The sequence below is a fragment of the Engystomops pustulosus genome, chromosome 4, assembly GCF_040894005.1.
Source record: "Engystomops pustulosus chromosome 4, aEngPut4.maternal, whole genome shotgun sequence".
NCBI classification, from domain to species: Eukaryota; Metazoa; Chordata; class Amphibia; order Anura; family Leptodactylidae; genus Engystomops; species Engystomops pustulosus.
In genome coordinates, this window is record NC_092414.1 from 99,128,525 (window position 1) to 99,142,407 (window position 13,883).

General features: G+C 44.0%; 1 protein-coding gene across 1 annotated transcript in view; it reads right to left on the reverse strand.

Annotated features, from left to right (window-relative positions):
• Positions 1-13,883, reverse strand: part of PDZRN4 (PDZ domain containing ring finger 4) — a 100,189-nt gene that overhangs the window by 7,807 nt on the left and 78,499 nt on the right. Inside the window, exons 4-5 of the mRNA XM_072146871.1 lie at positions 12,953-13,051; positions 10,914-10,976 (exon numbers count right to left, since the gene is read on the reverse strand). Of these exons, the coding sequence (XP_072002972.1) occupies positions 10,914-10,976; positions 12,953-13,051 (162 nt within the window). The remainder of the gene's footprint in view (positions 1-10,913; positions 10,977-12,952; positions 13,052-13,883) is intronic.

The window sequence follows — 13,883 nt, forward strand, 5'->3', positions numbered from 1 at the left end:
GGAAAAAAAATCTCCTACACAGCCCAGTTTTTCATAATTACAGCACATTTTATTTAAAGACCATTCATTTTAGAAGCTCTGCTGTCATTGTTGTGTCCTGCTTATCTGCTTATTAAATACCATTTACTTGCTTTGCAGTTTTTGTTAAACCTTAGGAGACAAAAAAACAATGGTGTTCAGCAATGACAATAGATTTAATTAGTTTTAACCCCTTACCAAAGCGCACCATAATAGTACGGCGCGCACCGGTTCCCGGTGCATGGAGAGGGCTCACGGCCTAGCACAGATCATGGGTGTTTTCCTGCCTATTGCCACCGGCAGCTTCAAAGAGATGGAGGCGCATGGGTGTCTCCATCTTGCCGAGGATTGTCGCTCCCCGTGACATCATCGGGCGATCCATCGAGCTTGTGTGAGCTCGTGTGAGCTCACATGAGCTCGTGTGGCTCGTTAGATAACAAATATAAGAAGATAAACACAGTCACTGGGGCATATTTATCATACGCTGGCGCTCGTCCACCAATGTATGATAGCCCCGCCGCTGCATATTCGCTTCCGCCTCTTGATGTATCGGGGCAGCCGGCTGCACAGCATTTATCCTGTGCCAGACAGGGCCTGGCGTAGAAAAAAACGCAGCTGGTGTCTTTTCACATATGAAAAGCCGCGCCCCCCCTTCACGCCCCACTGGCGTGAAGGTGGCGGATCGGGGCAAATAATCGCAAAAGCTAGCAATAAGCTAGCATGTGCGACTATTTCAGGGCCTCTGCGCCACGCCAGTCCTGTCTGGATCTATAAGTAAGTGAGCCTGGTGAATAATGTTTGATTTTGATGGAAAATTCCCTTTAAAGGGGTTTTCTGAGTCCTTTTTCCTGGACCGACCCCACTTCTGGAGATAGGATTCCCTATATCATCAGTGATAAATGATACAAAAGAGGAACTCCCCAATAAGCAGCAGTTCCAATATTTACTGTAATATTGTATTGTATTGCATGGAAAAGCCATCACTTCATCTATCTGAATCTGTTATCCTATGGAATATTTTAGTATTCAGTAACTACCTCCATAAGTTGGTGCTATTTCAGGAATAGATATGAGCGAACATGCTCGTCCGAGCTTGATGCTCGTTCGAGCATTAGCGTACTCGAAACTGCTCGTTGCTCGGACGAATACTTCGCCCGCTCGAGAAAATGGCAGCTCCCGCCGTTTTGCTTTTTGGCGGCCAGAAAAAGAGCCAATCACAAGCCAGGAGACTCTGCACTCCACCCAGCATGACGTGGTACCCTTACACGTCGATAGCAGTGGTTGGCTGGCCAGATCAGGTGACCCTGGGATAGACTAGCCGCTGCCCGCGCTGCTCGGATCATTCTGTGTCTGGATGCCGCTAGGGAGAGAGCTGCTGCTGGTCAGGGAAAGCGTTAGGGTGTTCTATTAGCTTACTGTTAGGCAGGAGTGATTCTCCAAGAACCCAACAGCCCTTTTTAGGGCTACAATAACGTTCTACTTTTTTTTTTTTTTATTTGCATGTAGTACCATTTTGTGAGGAATTAGCAGGGGGACTTGCTACCGTTGTGTTTAGCTCTTAGTGGCACACATATCCACCTCAAACACCAAAGTGGGAAAATTTAGTAGGGGTTGGATTTCAATTAGGCACAGTCTGCCATTTTTCCTTTTTTATTTTACGTTTATTTTGTTTAATAACTCAGTGTCATCTCATCTGGCATAGTAGTGTGCTTTCATACTTGGCTAGAAAATAGCCATAGGAGAATCCAAACGGCTTACGCCTACAGTAGCGTTATATATTTGATTTCTGGTTGATCTGCTGGTGGCTGTACTTGCTGCAGTGCATCTACTAGCCAATTGTGAGCAATTTGTAGTGAGACTTGCGACCGCTGTGTTTTGCGCTTAGTGACGCACATATCCATTGCAAAGACCGAAGTGGGAAAATTTAGTAGGGGTTGGATTTCAATTAGGCACAGTCTGCCATTTGTCCTTTTTTATTTTACGTTTATTTTGTTTAATAACTCAGCGTCATCTCATCTGGCATAGTAGTGTGCTTTCATACTTGGCTAGAAAATAGCCATAGGAGAATCCAAACGGCTTACGCCTACAGTAGCGTTATATATTTGATTTCTGGTTGATCTGCTGGTGGCTGTACTTGCTGCAGTGCATCTACTAGCCAATTGTGAGCAATTTGTAGTGAGACTTGCGACCGCTGTGTTTTGCGCTTAGTGACGCACATATCCATTGCAAAGACCGAAGTGGGAAAATTTAGTAGGGGTTGGATTTCAATTAGGCACAGTCTGCCATTTGTCCTTTTTTATTTTACGTTTATTTTGTTTAACTCCTTAACGCTCTGCGCCGTAGCTCTAAGGTATAAGGGATGTATGAAGAGGGCTCACGGGCTGAGTCCTCTTCATACAGAGGTGGGGGTTTTTGCATTTTGCACAAAACCCCCACCGCTAATAACCGCGGTCGGTGCTAGCACCGATCGCGGCTATTAACCCCCTAAACGCCGCCGGCAAAGTCGCCGGCGGCGTTTAAAAGACGGCGGCGCGCGGGCGCCGCCATCTTTTTTTCGATCGCCACGCCCCCGAACGTCATCGGGGGGCGGCGATCGGTTACCATGGTAGCCTCGGGTCTTCTTTTGACACGAGGCTACATGGTTTATGCAGGTTCGTTACAATGAGCCAGTGGCTCATTGTAATGTATAACCTGCAAAAATGCCATATATTGCAATACTGTAGTATTGCAGTATATGGTAGGAGCGATCTGACCATCTAGGGTTAATGTACCCTAGATGGTCTAAAAGATAGTGAAAAAAAAAAGAAAAAAAAAAGTTTAAAAAATAAAAAAAATTAATAAAATATTAAAAGTTCAAATCACCCCCCTTTCCCTAGAACGGATATAAAACATAACAAACAGTAAAAATCACAGACATATTAGGTATCGCCGCGTCCCAAAATGCCCGATCTATCAAAATATAAAAACGGTTACGGCCGGCGGTGACCTCCGAGGCGGGAAATGGCGCCCAAATGTCCGAAATGTGACTTTTACACCTTTTTACATAACATAAAAAATGAAATAAAAAATGATCAAAATGTCGCACAGACCTCAAAATGATAGCAATGAAAACGTCGCCTCATTTCGCAAAAAATGACCCCTCACACATCTCCGTGCGCCAAAGTATGAAAAAGTTATTAGCGTCAGAAGATGGCAAAAAAAATTTTTTCTTTTTTGTACACATTCGTTTAATTTTTGAAAATGTATTAAAACACAATAAAACCTATATAAATTTGGTATCACCGCGATCGCACCGAACCAAAGAATAAAGTAGGCGTGTTATTTGGAGCGAAGAGTGAAAGTCGTAAAAACTGAGCCCACAAGAACGGGACGCACGTGCGGTTTTTTTTCAATTTTTCCACATTTGGAATTTTTTTTCAGCTTCGCAGTACACGGCATGTTAAAATAAATAACATTACGGGAAAGTAAAATTTGTTACGCACAAAATAAGCCCTCACACAGGTCTGTACACGGAAAAATGAAAAAGTTATGGATTTTTGAAGTTGGAGAGCGAGAAATGAGGCGAAAAACCCTCCGTCCTTAAGGGGTTAATAACTCAGTGTCATCTCATCTGGCATAGTAGTGTGCTTTCATACTTGGCTAGAAAATAGCCATAGCAATAGGATAGCATTGTTTGGTTTTAAAAACTCAAAAACACAAAAAAAAAAAAAAAAACACAAAAAAAAGTTAAAAAAAAATTAAAGCTATAACTCTCATTTTAAAAATGTTTAACCCGAGGGCTAGGGGTAGAGGACGAGGGCGGGGACGTGGGCGTCCAACTACTGCAGGGGTCAGAGGCCGTGGTCCTGGCCGGGGTGAGACACCACCTGCTTATGAGGGAGCAGGGGAACGCCGCAGAGCTACACTCCCTAGGTTCATGTCTGAAGTTACTGGGACTCGTGGTAGAGCACTGTTGAGGCCAGAACAGTGCGAACAGGTGATGTCGTGGATTGCTGACAATGCTTCGAGCAATTTGTCCACCAGTCAGTCTTCCACGCAGTCCACCCATGTCACCGAAATCGCCACTCCTCCAGCTCCTGCACCTCAGCCTCCTCCCCCCCAGTCTGCCCCCTCCCAAGAAAATTTGCCATTTGAACCGGCATACTCTGAGGAACTGTTTTCTGGACCCTTCCCACAGTCACAAACCACTTGTCCGGTTGCTGCTGAGCAATTTTCCGATGCCCAGGTTTTCCACCAGTCACAGTCTGTGGGTGATGATGACCTTCTTGACGTAGTGGAAGTGTGTAAAGAGGTGTCCGACGATGAGGAGACACGGTTGTCAGACAGTGGGGAAGTTGTTGTCAGGGCAGGAAGTCCGAAGGGGGAGCAGACTGAGGGATCGGAGGATGATGAGGTGACAGACCCAAGCTGGGTTGAGAGGCCGGGTGAACACAGTGCTTCTGAGACGGAGGAGAGTCCTCGACCAGAACAGGTTGGAAGAGGCAGTGGTGGGGCCAGACGGAGAGGCAGGGCCAGAGCTGGTGCATCAGCGCCAAATGTGTCAACTAGTGAAGCTCCCGTGGCGAGGGCTCTTGCGGCGAGGGCTAGATCTTCAGAAGTCTGGAGGTTCTTTAAGGAAACACCGGATGACCGACGGACTGTGGTGTGCAACATTTGCCAAACCAGGCTCAGCAGGGGTTCCACCACTACTAGCTTAAATACCACTAGTATGCGCAGGCATATGAATGCTAAACACCCCACTCAGTGGCAACAAGCCCGTTCACCTCCGGCCGTGCACACCACTGCTCCTTCCCCTGTGTCAGCTGATAGTCAGCCCCCTGCCCAGGACCCTGCCACAAAAACCCCATCGTCGCCTCCACGATCCTCCACGCAAATATAGTGCAACCCACCCGCACGTCCAAGCCCTTAATGTGCACATCTCCAGATTGCTTAGCCTGGAGATGCTGCCCTATAGGCTAGTAGAGACCGAGGCCTTTCGCAACCTCATGGCGGCGGCCGCCCCTCGGTATTCGGTCCCCAGCCGCCACTACTTTTCCCGATGTGCCGTCCCAGCCCTGCACCAGCACGTGTCAGACAACATCACCCGTGCCCTGACCAACGCCGTTTCTGACAAGGTCCACCTGACCACGGACACGTGGACGAGTGCTGCCGGGCAGGGCCACTATATATCGCTGACGGAACATTGGGTTAACTTGGTGGAGGCTGGGACCGAGTCTGACCCTGGGGCTGGTCATATACTGCCGACGCCGAGGATTGCGGGGCCTACCTCGGTCCAGGTGTTTCAGGCCTACTATGCCTCCTCCTCCTCCCACCCCTCCTCCACCTCCTCCTCCGAACTACCATCCGTGGGCACGGCGCCATCAGTCGGTAGCGCTAGGCACAGCAGCAGTGCCGTTGCTAAGCGACAGCAGGCGGTGCTCAAACTGCTGAGCCTAGGCGATAAAAGGCACACCGCCCAAGAGCTATTACAGGGCATCACGGCGCAGACTGATCTGTGGCTGGCACCGCTGAACCTGAAGCCAGGCATGGTTGTGTGTGACAACGGCCGTAACCTGGTGGCGGCTCTGCAACTCGGCAGACTGACACATGTGCCATGCCTGGCCCATGTGTTAAATCTGATAGTTCAGCGTTTCCTCAAGACATACCCCAATCTGTCAGATTTGCTCACGAAGGTGCGCCGCATCTGTGCGCATTTCAGGAAGTCCAGCACAGATGCTGCCACTCTCAGGGCAGCGCAGCGCCGCCTCCAACTGCCCGCTCACCGACTGTTGTGCGACGTGCCCACGAGGTGGAATTCAACACTGACCATGTTATCCAGAGTTTACCGGCAGCGCCGAGCCATTGTAGACTGCCAGATGTCAACTTCCACCAGAACTGGTAGTCAGGTCAGTCAGCTTCCTCAAGTCTACAATGAGGAGTGGACGTGGATGTCTGATATCTGTCAGGTGCTGAGTAACTTTGAGGAGTCAACACAGATGGTCAGTGGCGATGCCGCCATCATCAGCCTCACCATCCCGCTGCTTGGCCTGTTGAAAAACTCTCTGATCAGCATGAAGTCGGAAGCTTTGCGCTCGTCACAAGAGACGGGGGAAGAAGATTCCCTTGTTGATAGCCAAAGCACCCTTAGGTCTGTTTCTCAGCGCATATCGGAGGAGGTGGAGGCGGAGGAGGAGGAGGAGGAAGAGGAGGAGAATGTTGGCGAGACACAAGAGGGGACCATTGTTGAGTCCTTCACTGTTCAGCGTGTATGGGCAGAAGAAGAGGAGTTGGAGGAGTTGGAGGAGGAGGAAATGGACAGTCAGGCCAGTGAGGGGAGTGAATTCTTACGCGTTGGTACTCTGGCGCATATGGCAGATTTCATGCTAAGCTGCCTATCCCGTGACCCTCGCGTTCAAAGAATTTATTCCAGCACCGATTACTGGGTGTTCACTCTCCTGGACCCACGGTACAAGCAAAATCTTTCCACTCTCATCCCTGCAGAGGAAAGGAGTGTGAGAATGCATGAATACCAGCAGGCCCTGGTTCACAAGCTGAAACAGTATTTCCCTTCTGACAGCGCTAGCGGCAGAGTGCGTAGTTCTGCGGGACAAGTAGCGAGGGAGAGTAGGCGAGCAGGCAGCTTGTCCAGCACTGGCAAGGGTACGCTTTACAAGGCTTTTGCCAGCTTTATGTCACCCCAGCAAGACACTGTCACCTGTCCCCAGTCTCGGCAGAGTAGGGCTGATCTTTACAGAAAGATGGTGAGGGAGTACGTAGCTGACCATACCATCGTCCTAAATGATCACACAGCTCCCTACAACTACTGGGTTTCAAAGCTGGACATGTGGCACGAACTGGCGCTGTACGCCTTGGAGGTTCTTGCCTGCCCTGCCGCTAGCGTCTTGTCCGAGCGGGTTTTCAGTGCAGCTGGTGGCATCATCACCGATAAGCGTACACGCCTGTCGACTGACAGCGCTGACAGGCTGACGCTTATTAAGATGAATAAAGCCTGGATTTCTCATAATTTCCAATCTCCACCAGGTGAAGGAAGCTCAACCTGAATAATTGATCCACTCCTCCTCCTCCTCATTTTCCTCCTTCTCCTCCTCTTTGTACAGTAAAGCAGAGGAAACTGGCTATTTTTTGACAGGGCCCACTGGCTCTAGCTATAGTACTTTATGCATTTAATTTTTCTGGAGGGCCACCGACCCGGTCCTCTGTTTTAAACAATTTTTGGGAGTGCCACATACAGGCACTCAATCTATTCAATTTTTCTGGAGGGCCACCTACCTGCTCCTCTGGTTTGAAAACTTTTTGGGACTGCCACATACAGGCACTCAATCTATTCCATTTTTCTGGAGGGCCACCTACCTGCTCCTCTGGTTTGAAAACTTTTTGGGACTGCCACATACAGGCACTCAATCGATTCAATTTTTCTGGAGGGCCACCTACCTGCTCCTCTGGTTTGAAAACTTTTAGGGACTGCCACATACAGGCACTCAATCTATTCTATTTTTCTGGAGGGCCACCTACCTGCTCCTCTGGTTTGAAAACTTTTTGGGACTACCACATACAGGCACTCAATCTATTCTATTTTTCTGGAGGGCCACCTACCTGCTCCTCTGGTTTGAAAAATTTTTGGGACTGCCACATACAGGCACTATCCAAATTAAATTGTCTCCATAGCAGCCTCCACACGTTGTCTCCATTGCTACCTCCAAAAGTCGTCCATATAGCTGCCTCCATACATCGTCCCTTTATCAAACGAGGTGTGTCAGGCAGAAATTTGGGTTGTTTTCATGGATTCCACATCAAAGTTGTTAACTTTGTCGCCACCCAGCTGTGTTATCCACAAAATATACTAATAAACTTTTATCATTTACCAATATTATTTCAGCGCTTCTTGCGCATCTGTTTACATTCCCCTCACCCGCCATATCCCAAACTTATAAGAACGCTACTACACTTGATCTTATACAAAAGGTTCTTAGAAGTGCTGTTTGGGGAGTAGCCTAGAGACAGGGGCTTGGATTGGCGAAAGCTCGCCTGGCTGCGGAGCGCCAGCTCCATCCCAAGATCCAACTAACATAGTTTTAACTGCAGCACCTTTAATCTACTACTAGTTCACTGCCTCCATAATAATAATAATAATCTTTATTTATATAGCGCCATCATATTCCGTAGCGCTTTACAAATCATAGGAAACAAATACAAATGTAATGTAACAGAGCACAACATTTGTATGGAACAACAGGAGTGAGGTCCCTGCTCGCCAGAGCTTACGGTTTATGAAGATGATGGGGTAACACGAGGTAAAAGAATATTTAATGGTCAAGCCATTCTTCTTAGGGAATAGAACAAAATATAATAAATGGAATTGCTGTCACTTGAACCACTCAGCCGTCATCTTATATACCAGGTCCAGGGTGAATGGGACTGTAGAGAAGTCTGGTGCCTGTTGGTTGCTGGATAACAGATGGGAGGACGACACAGGACGGGTTAGTAGAAGAGTTAAAACTTCATGCAGTTAATGAGTGTTATAGGCTTGCCTAAAGAAATGGGTTTTAAGAGCACGTTTGAAACTTTGGAGGTTAGGTATTAGTCTGATAGTCCAGGGCAGAGCATTCCATAGAATTGGTGCAGCTCTAGAGAAGTCTTGGAGACGCGAGTGGGAGGTCCGCACTAGGGTAGAGGTTAATCTAAGATCACTGGCGGATCTAAGAGCACGGGTTGGGCGATAGACTGAGATAAGAGAGGAGAGGTAGGGGGGTGCAGCATTATACAGAGCTTTATGGATGAGGGTTATTATTTTAAACTATTCGAAAGGAGACTGGCAGCCAGTGCAGCTACTGGCATGAACTGTAAGCATACATGGTCCCCTTATCAAACGAGCTGTGTCAGGCAGAATTTTGGGTTGTTTTCATGGCTTCCACAACAAACTTGTTAACTTTGTCGCCACCCTGCTGTGTAATCCACAAAAAATACTGGCAAACTTTTATCATTTACCGATATTATTTCAGCGCTTCTTGCGCATCTGTTTACATTCCCCTCACCCGCCATATCCTAAACTTATAAGAACGCTACTACACTTGATCTTATACAAAAGGTTCTTAGAAGTGCTGTTTGGGGAGTAGCCTAGAGACAGGGGCTTGGATTGGCGAAAGCTCGCCTGGCAGCGGAGCGCCAGCTCCATGCCAAGATCCAACTAACATAGTTTTAACTGCAGCACCTTTAATCTACTACTAGTTCACTGCCTCCATACATGGTCCCCTTATCAAACGAGCTGTGTCAGGCAGAATTTTGAGTTGTTTTCATGGCTTCCATGTTACCTTTGTCGCCACCCTGCTGTGTAATCCACAAAATATACTGGCAAACTTTTATCATGTACCGATATTATTTGAGCGCTTCTTGCTCACCTCCTTTGGTTCCTCTCTGCCACCCATTGGTTTGAAGCCTGAGTCCATTTAGGGTATGTCGCCATGACACTCTCTAGCCTGCCGCTGCTGCCTCTGCATGCCGTCCCCTATAGTGTCAGGGTCAATTATTGGATGTTTTAGATGCTATCTAGCTTCATTCTGTCACTCTGTCATGGCCATGCTGTTGTCCATAATTTTGGCATAATGGTGCGATTATGCAGCCTCAGAGGCATCCATGCATGCTGCCCCTGCTGTTTCCTGTCCATTTCCGTGGTGTTTCCATCCTTTTCTGAGGTTCCCAGGTGTTTGGCCAAGCTTCCCTGTGCAGAGCCTTGGTCCCCTTGAAAAATGCTCGAGTCTCCCATTGACTTCAATGGGGTTCGTTATTCGAGACGAGCACTCGAGCATCGGGAAAAGTTCGTCTCGAATAACGAGTACCCGAGCATTTTAGTGCTCGCTCATCTCTATTCAGGAACTATTTTTACATAAGGGCTGAAGTTTGTGAATGCACAAGCTGTAATATAATTTGATCTTTTATTAAAATATTGACTTATTTAGAATATACAGCCTGATGACTCTTTGGATACTTTCTATGAAAACATATGGTAGTTACCTTTAAATATGTTTAATTTGCTAACCATTGTACAATAGAATGCACACAAGACACACTAAAAGAAAAATAAATCTCATAACTTAAATCATTAAGAAGACCAAACAATCTAAAAGAAAAAGGAAGCTTTTTTGGACATATTGGGGCAGATTTATCAAGTGTCTGAAAGTCAGAATATTTCCAATTGCCCATGGCAACCAATCACAGCTCCCCTTTAAAATATTCATGAGCACTGGTGAAATGAAAGCTGAGCTGTGATTGGTTGCCATGGGCAACTGGAAATATTCTGACTTTCAGACTGCTTGATAAATCTGCCCCATTGTGATCTCTGCTGTTACTAGCTACTGCTGAAATGAGTAATGATAATACTCCTGCTCCTATCACCCATCATACCATTGTCTGTAAGCATACATGATTCAGGAGATACAATCCTTCATCTGCAGACTACTTGTTCGCTTCCCTGACCATACAGGCAGAAGGAGAAATGTATCTGAACCCTAAAATTGAATATGTTTAATTTAGGGTCAAAAGGTAAAATCAAACCAATTGCTCTCCTCCTTGAGGACCCAATATATGACTGAACTTGTCGCTGGTGTGATGCACAACCAGCCTACAGTGCATCCAAAACAAGCTATGATATATTTATATCTTTATAACTTTTCATTACACAAACTATATCAATAATTTGCTAAAAGTGGACAACCCCTTTAAGTCATTTTGTGGGCTGTCAAACATGTCACAGGTTCCCTGAAGTTATTTTATCTTTTAAACTCCATCTTTTAAAAAGCATCAGTTAAAACACAAAAATGTCATTGGGATTGTGTTAATATATTATCATTAAAATATGATTGAAAAAAGATTAAGAAAAAAGTGCATTGAGAAAGACTGACCTGCAGGATCCTGTCTCCTTCTCGAATGCGGCCATCCCTGGCAGCAATACTGTCTGGATCAACCTATGATCGAATTTCACATAAAATGTAGTTATAAATAATATTATTTATTAATGGTTCAATTATTACAGTACATCATCTATCAATTTTTTATTAACCATGAAATCTGTATGCGCCTTATTAGATAAACTGTAGAAATACTAAAAAAGCTTAATGTTTGTCCAATAATCTATTAATCTATCTGTCTTTGGCTGTTGGATAGATTTGTCTAGTTCTGGATCTAATATAGTAATGATAAGTTAAAATTGTAAACAACCTAATTTGTAAAAAAATTCCTAAAATTTACAGTATGTATACTAAGTATGCAAAATATAAACCCTTGGTGTTTTACTTTAGTTATTAGTACTACTGCTGTTCTACTTTGTGTGAATTTACTGCCAGTGCCCCAGTCTTACAAGGAATAAGGTGTAAACTATATAAATTATGGAGGTAATCTGCATTTTTTCTACAGCGAGCCTATCAGGTGCAAATCTGCTTTTGTATCACTGTAAATAACCTGAAATTGTTACTGATATATTGAGATAAATCTTGACAGATCTGCAGGGCTCTTGAGCTGTCCAGATGTTTAATATTTTTGCAATGAATAATGATCCAGTGTCCAGAATGGGAACACTATCTATCACCTTCAGTTGATGGTTATCCTAAGTCATTTATTTGGTCCTGTCATCCCACCAGCTATTTTTCAAACAAAACACCTCAAGTGTAGCATTTGGTTTTAGGTTACATTTCATACACGGTAGAATGTTCACTAGGCTCTTTTTTAATAATAGCCTGTCACCAAAATAATAAACCAAAGTCTGCTATTTAATGGCAAAAGACAATGTAATTATATAAGATTGTAAAACCCGACAATAGTCTGCCCTTTGGAAATGCCCCAGGCTGATTAAAATGAAATAATGATTTTATGGTTCAGAAGAAAATACAGTATATAAGATTGTTTGGAGACATTTATCAGAATATTGCAAAAGCAGGATAATGGATGGTCACCTGCTTAATTGTTTAATTTAATCTAACTGTGAATGTTAATAATCCTGATTGAATCAACTTTGTGTTTTATACAACCCATGAATGTTTAGTTATTATGAAAAAATTCTTTGTCTTTAAGGAACCTGTCAGTAGTTTTTGGAAGCTGTATAGTGTCATGTTCATATGCAAGTACTGTCTCTATCTATCTATCTATCTATCTATCTATCATCTATCGATACCAAAAAATGGCAGGACTCCATTGGCCATTTTTTGTTATATTTATATATAAGTCCATGCCTAGCTTTATTGGCTGGCACCCACCCTCATTCAGAGTTTATATATATATCTGCAGTGAAACCTCCTTGAGCATACCGCCCAATTCATCACAGATTTTTTTCACAAAATTGGTCTTTTAAAAGAGTGGTCTGCTCATATGGGGGACGACTTCCATAGAGAATAATAGGAAAAAAATGGACACTGAAAAAAATCAGTCTATTTTCATAGTACAAACAATAACATTTTCTTGCTGAAAGTAGACAACCGCTTTAATAATTCTGAACATTTGTATAGTTGAAATAATATTCCTTCGTGAACTCCAGCACCTGCAGAAAGTATACCCTCAAACACTGTGTGCAGCTAGTTCATAGGGAAAGATATTGTATCTTAATCAAACAATAAGTTTGAACTTGCTTTAAACCTGTATCTCATGTTTAAAAAAAATTGGTAGGGAAGTAAGAGCTCTTTCCTTATGGAGACTTTGACAATTAACCAGTGGAGACTTATAGCCATTGACTCTTCACTGGGGGTTTCTATGAAATATGCAAATACAGAATGGGATAAGGAAAACATTGTCTCTTTTGGCTATATTGTAAGGAATCTCCCTTATTGTCAGGGATGACTTTTGATGTTAAAGGGGGCTGCCTTACAAGGCAATGTTTTCCTTATTCCATCCTTGAAACAATGAACTAGAATATTTCCTAAAAATAAAAATGACACATTTAAGTTATTTTTACCTCACTAACATATATTCCAGTATCTTCTTCATCATCTGTCCTATAGCAGACTGTTAGACCCAGTCTTTCCTGATTATTTAGGCGACACAGTTCAATTTCCTAAGAGAAACAAAAATTAAGGGTATGTTTAGCAAGAATATCTTTCTCAAATATATGAATAACCTTAAAAAGTATAGGGATGGAGCATTACATCCATATTAAATATAAGTCAAAATTACAAATATTAATTACAGGCAGTCCCCTACTTAAGAACACTCGACCCCTATTTACAAACGGACCTCTGGATGTTAGTAATTTACTGTACTTTAGCCTTAGGCTAAAATAAACATCTCTAATAATTATCAATGGTGTCTGCAATTAACTTTATTGTTAACCCTGATTCTTATGACAATCCACAGAGACCCGGGGACTGCCTGTATATCCCTTAGAAAATTATATAGTCAAACATTTTATGCAAAATTAGAATTTTCATGTAGTTTCAAAAGCTTCAAGCTGCTTCCAAGATATTACTCAAACTGGGGTGGATTATGGCGGGGATTAAGATGTGATTCAGGGACCACTGCCATAAATGGACTGACTCAAATTCAATGCTTAATGCTTATTTCAAGCATATATCAATCATTATCCAGCACTATTACTGTAAAGAAGGGTCCAGAAAGTTTTTCACTTAAGGATCTCTCTGACCTTGGTCAGGCTTTGTGTTAGCATGTAACAAGTTTGTTGTTGAATTATACTGTGTATAACTAAAAATACACACAGTTTTGTATATTTTGGGCCACATGTATCACTCGTTTTTTCTGTTGTTTTTGCGCCTTTTCATTCAGGCGCACTGTTTTTGCACCATTTTTGCGACTAAACGCCAAACTAGCCGCGCAGCAAAAATAACCAGCTTTCCCTCATCTATCTTACCAATCCAGATGTTTTGCTGCGC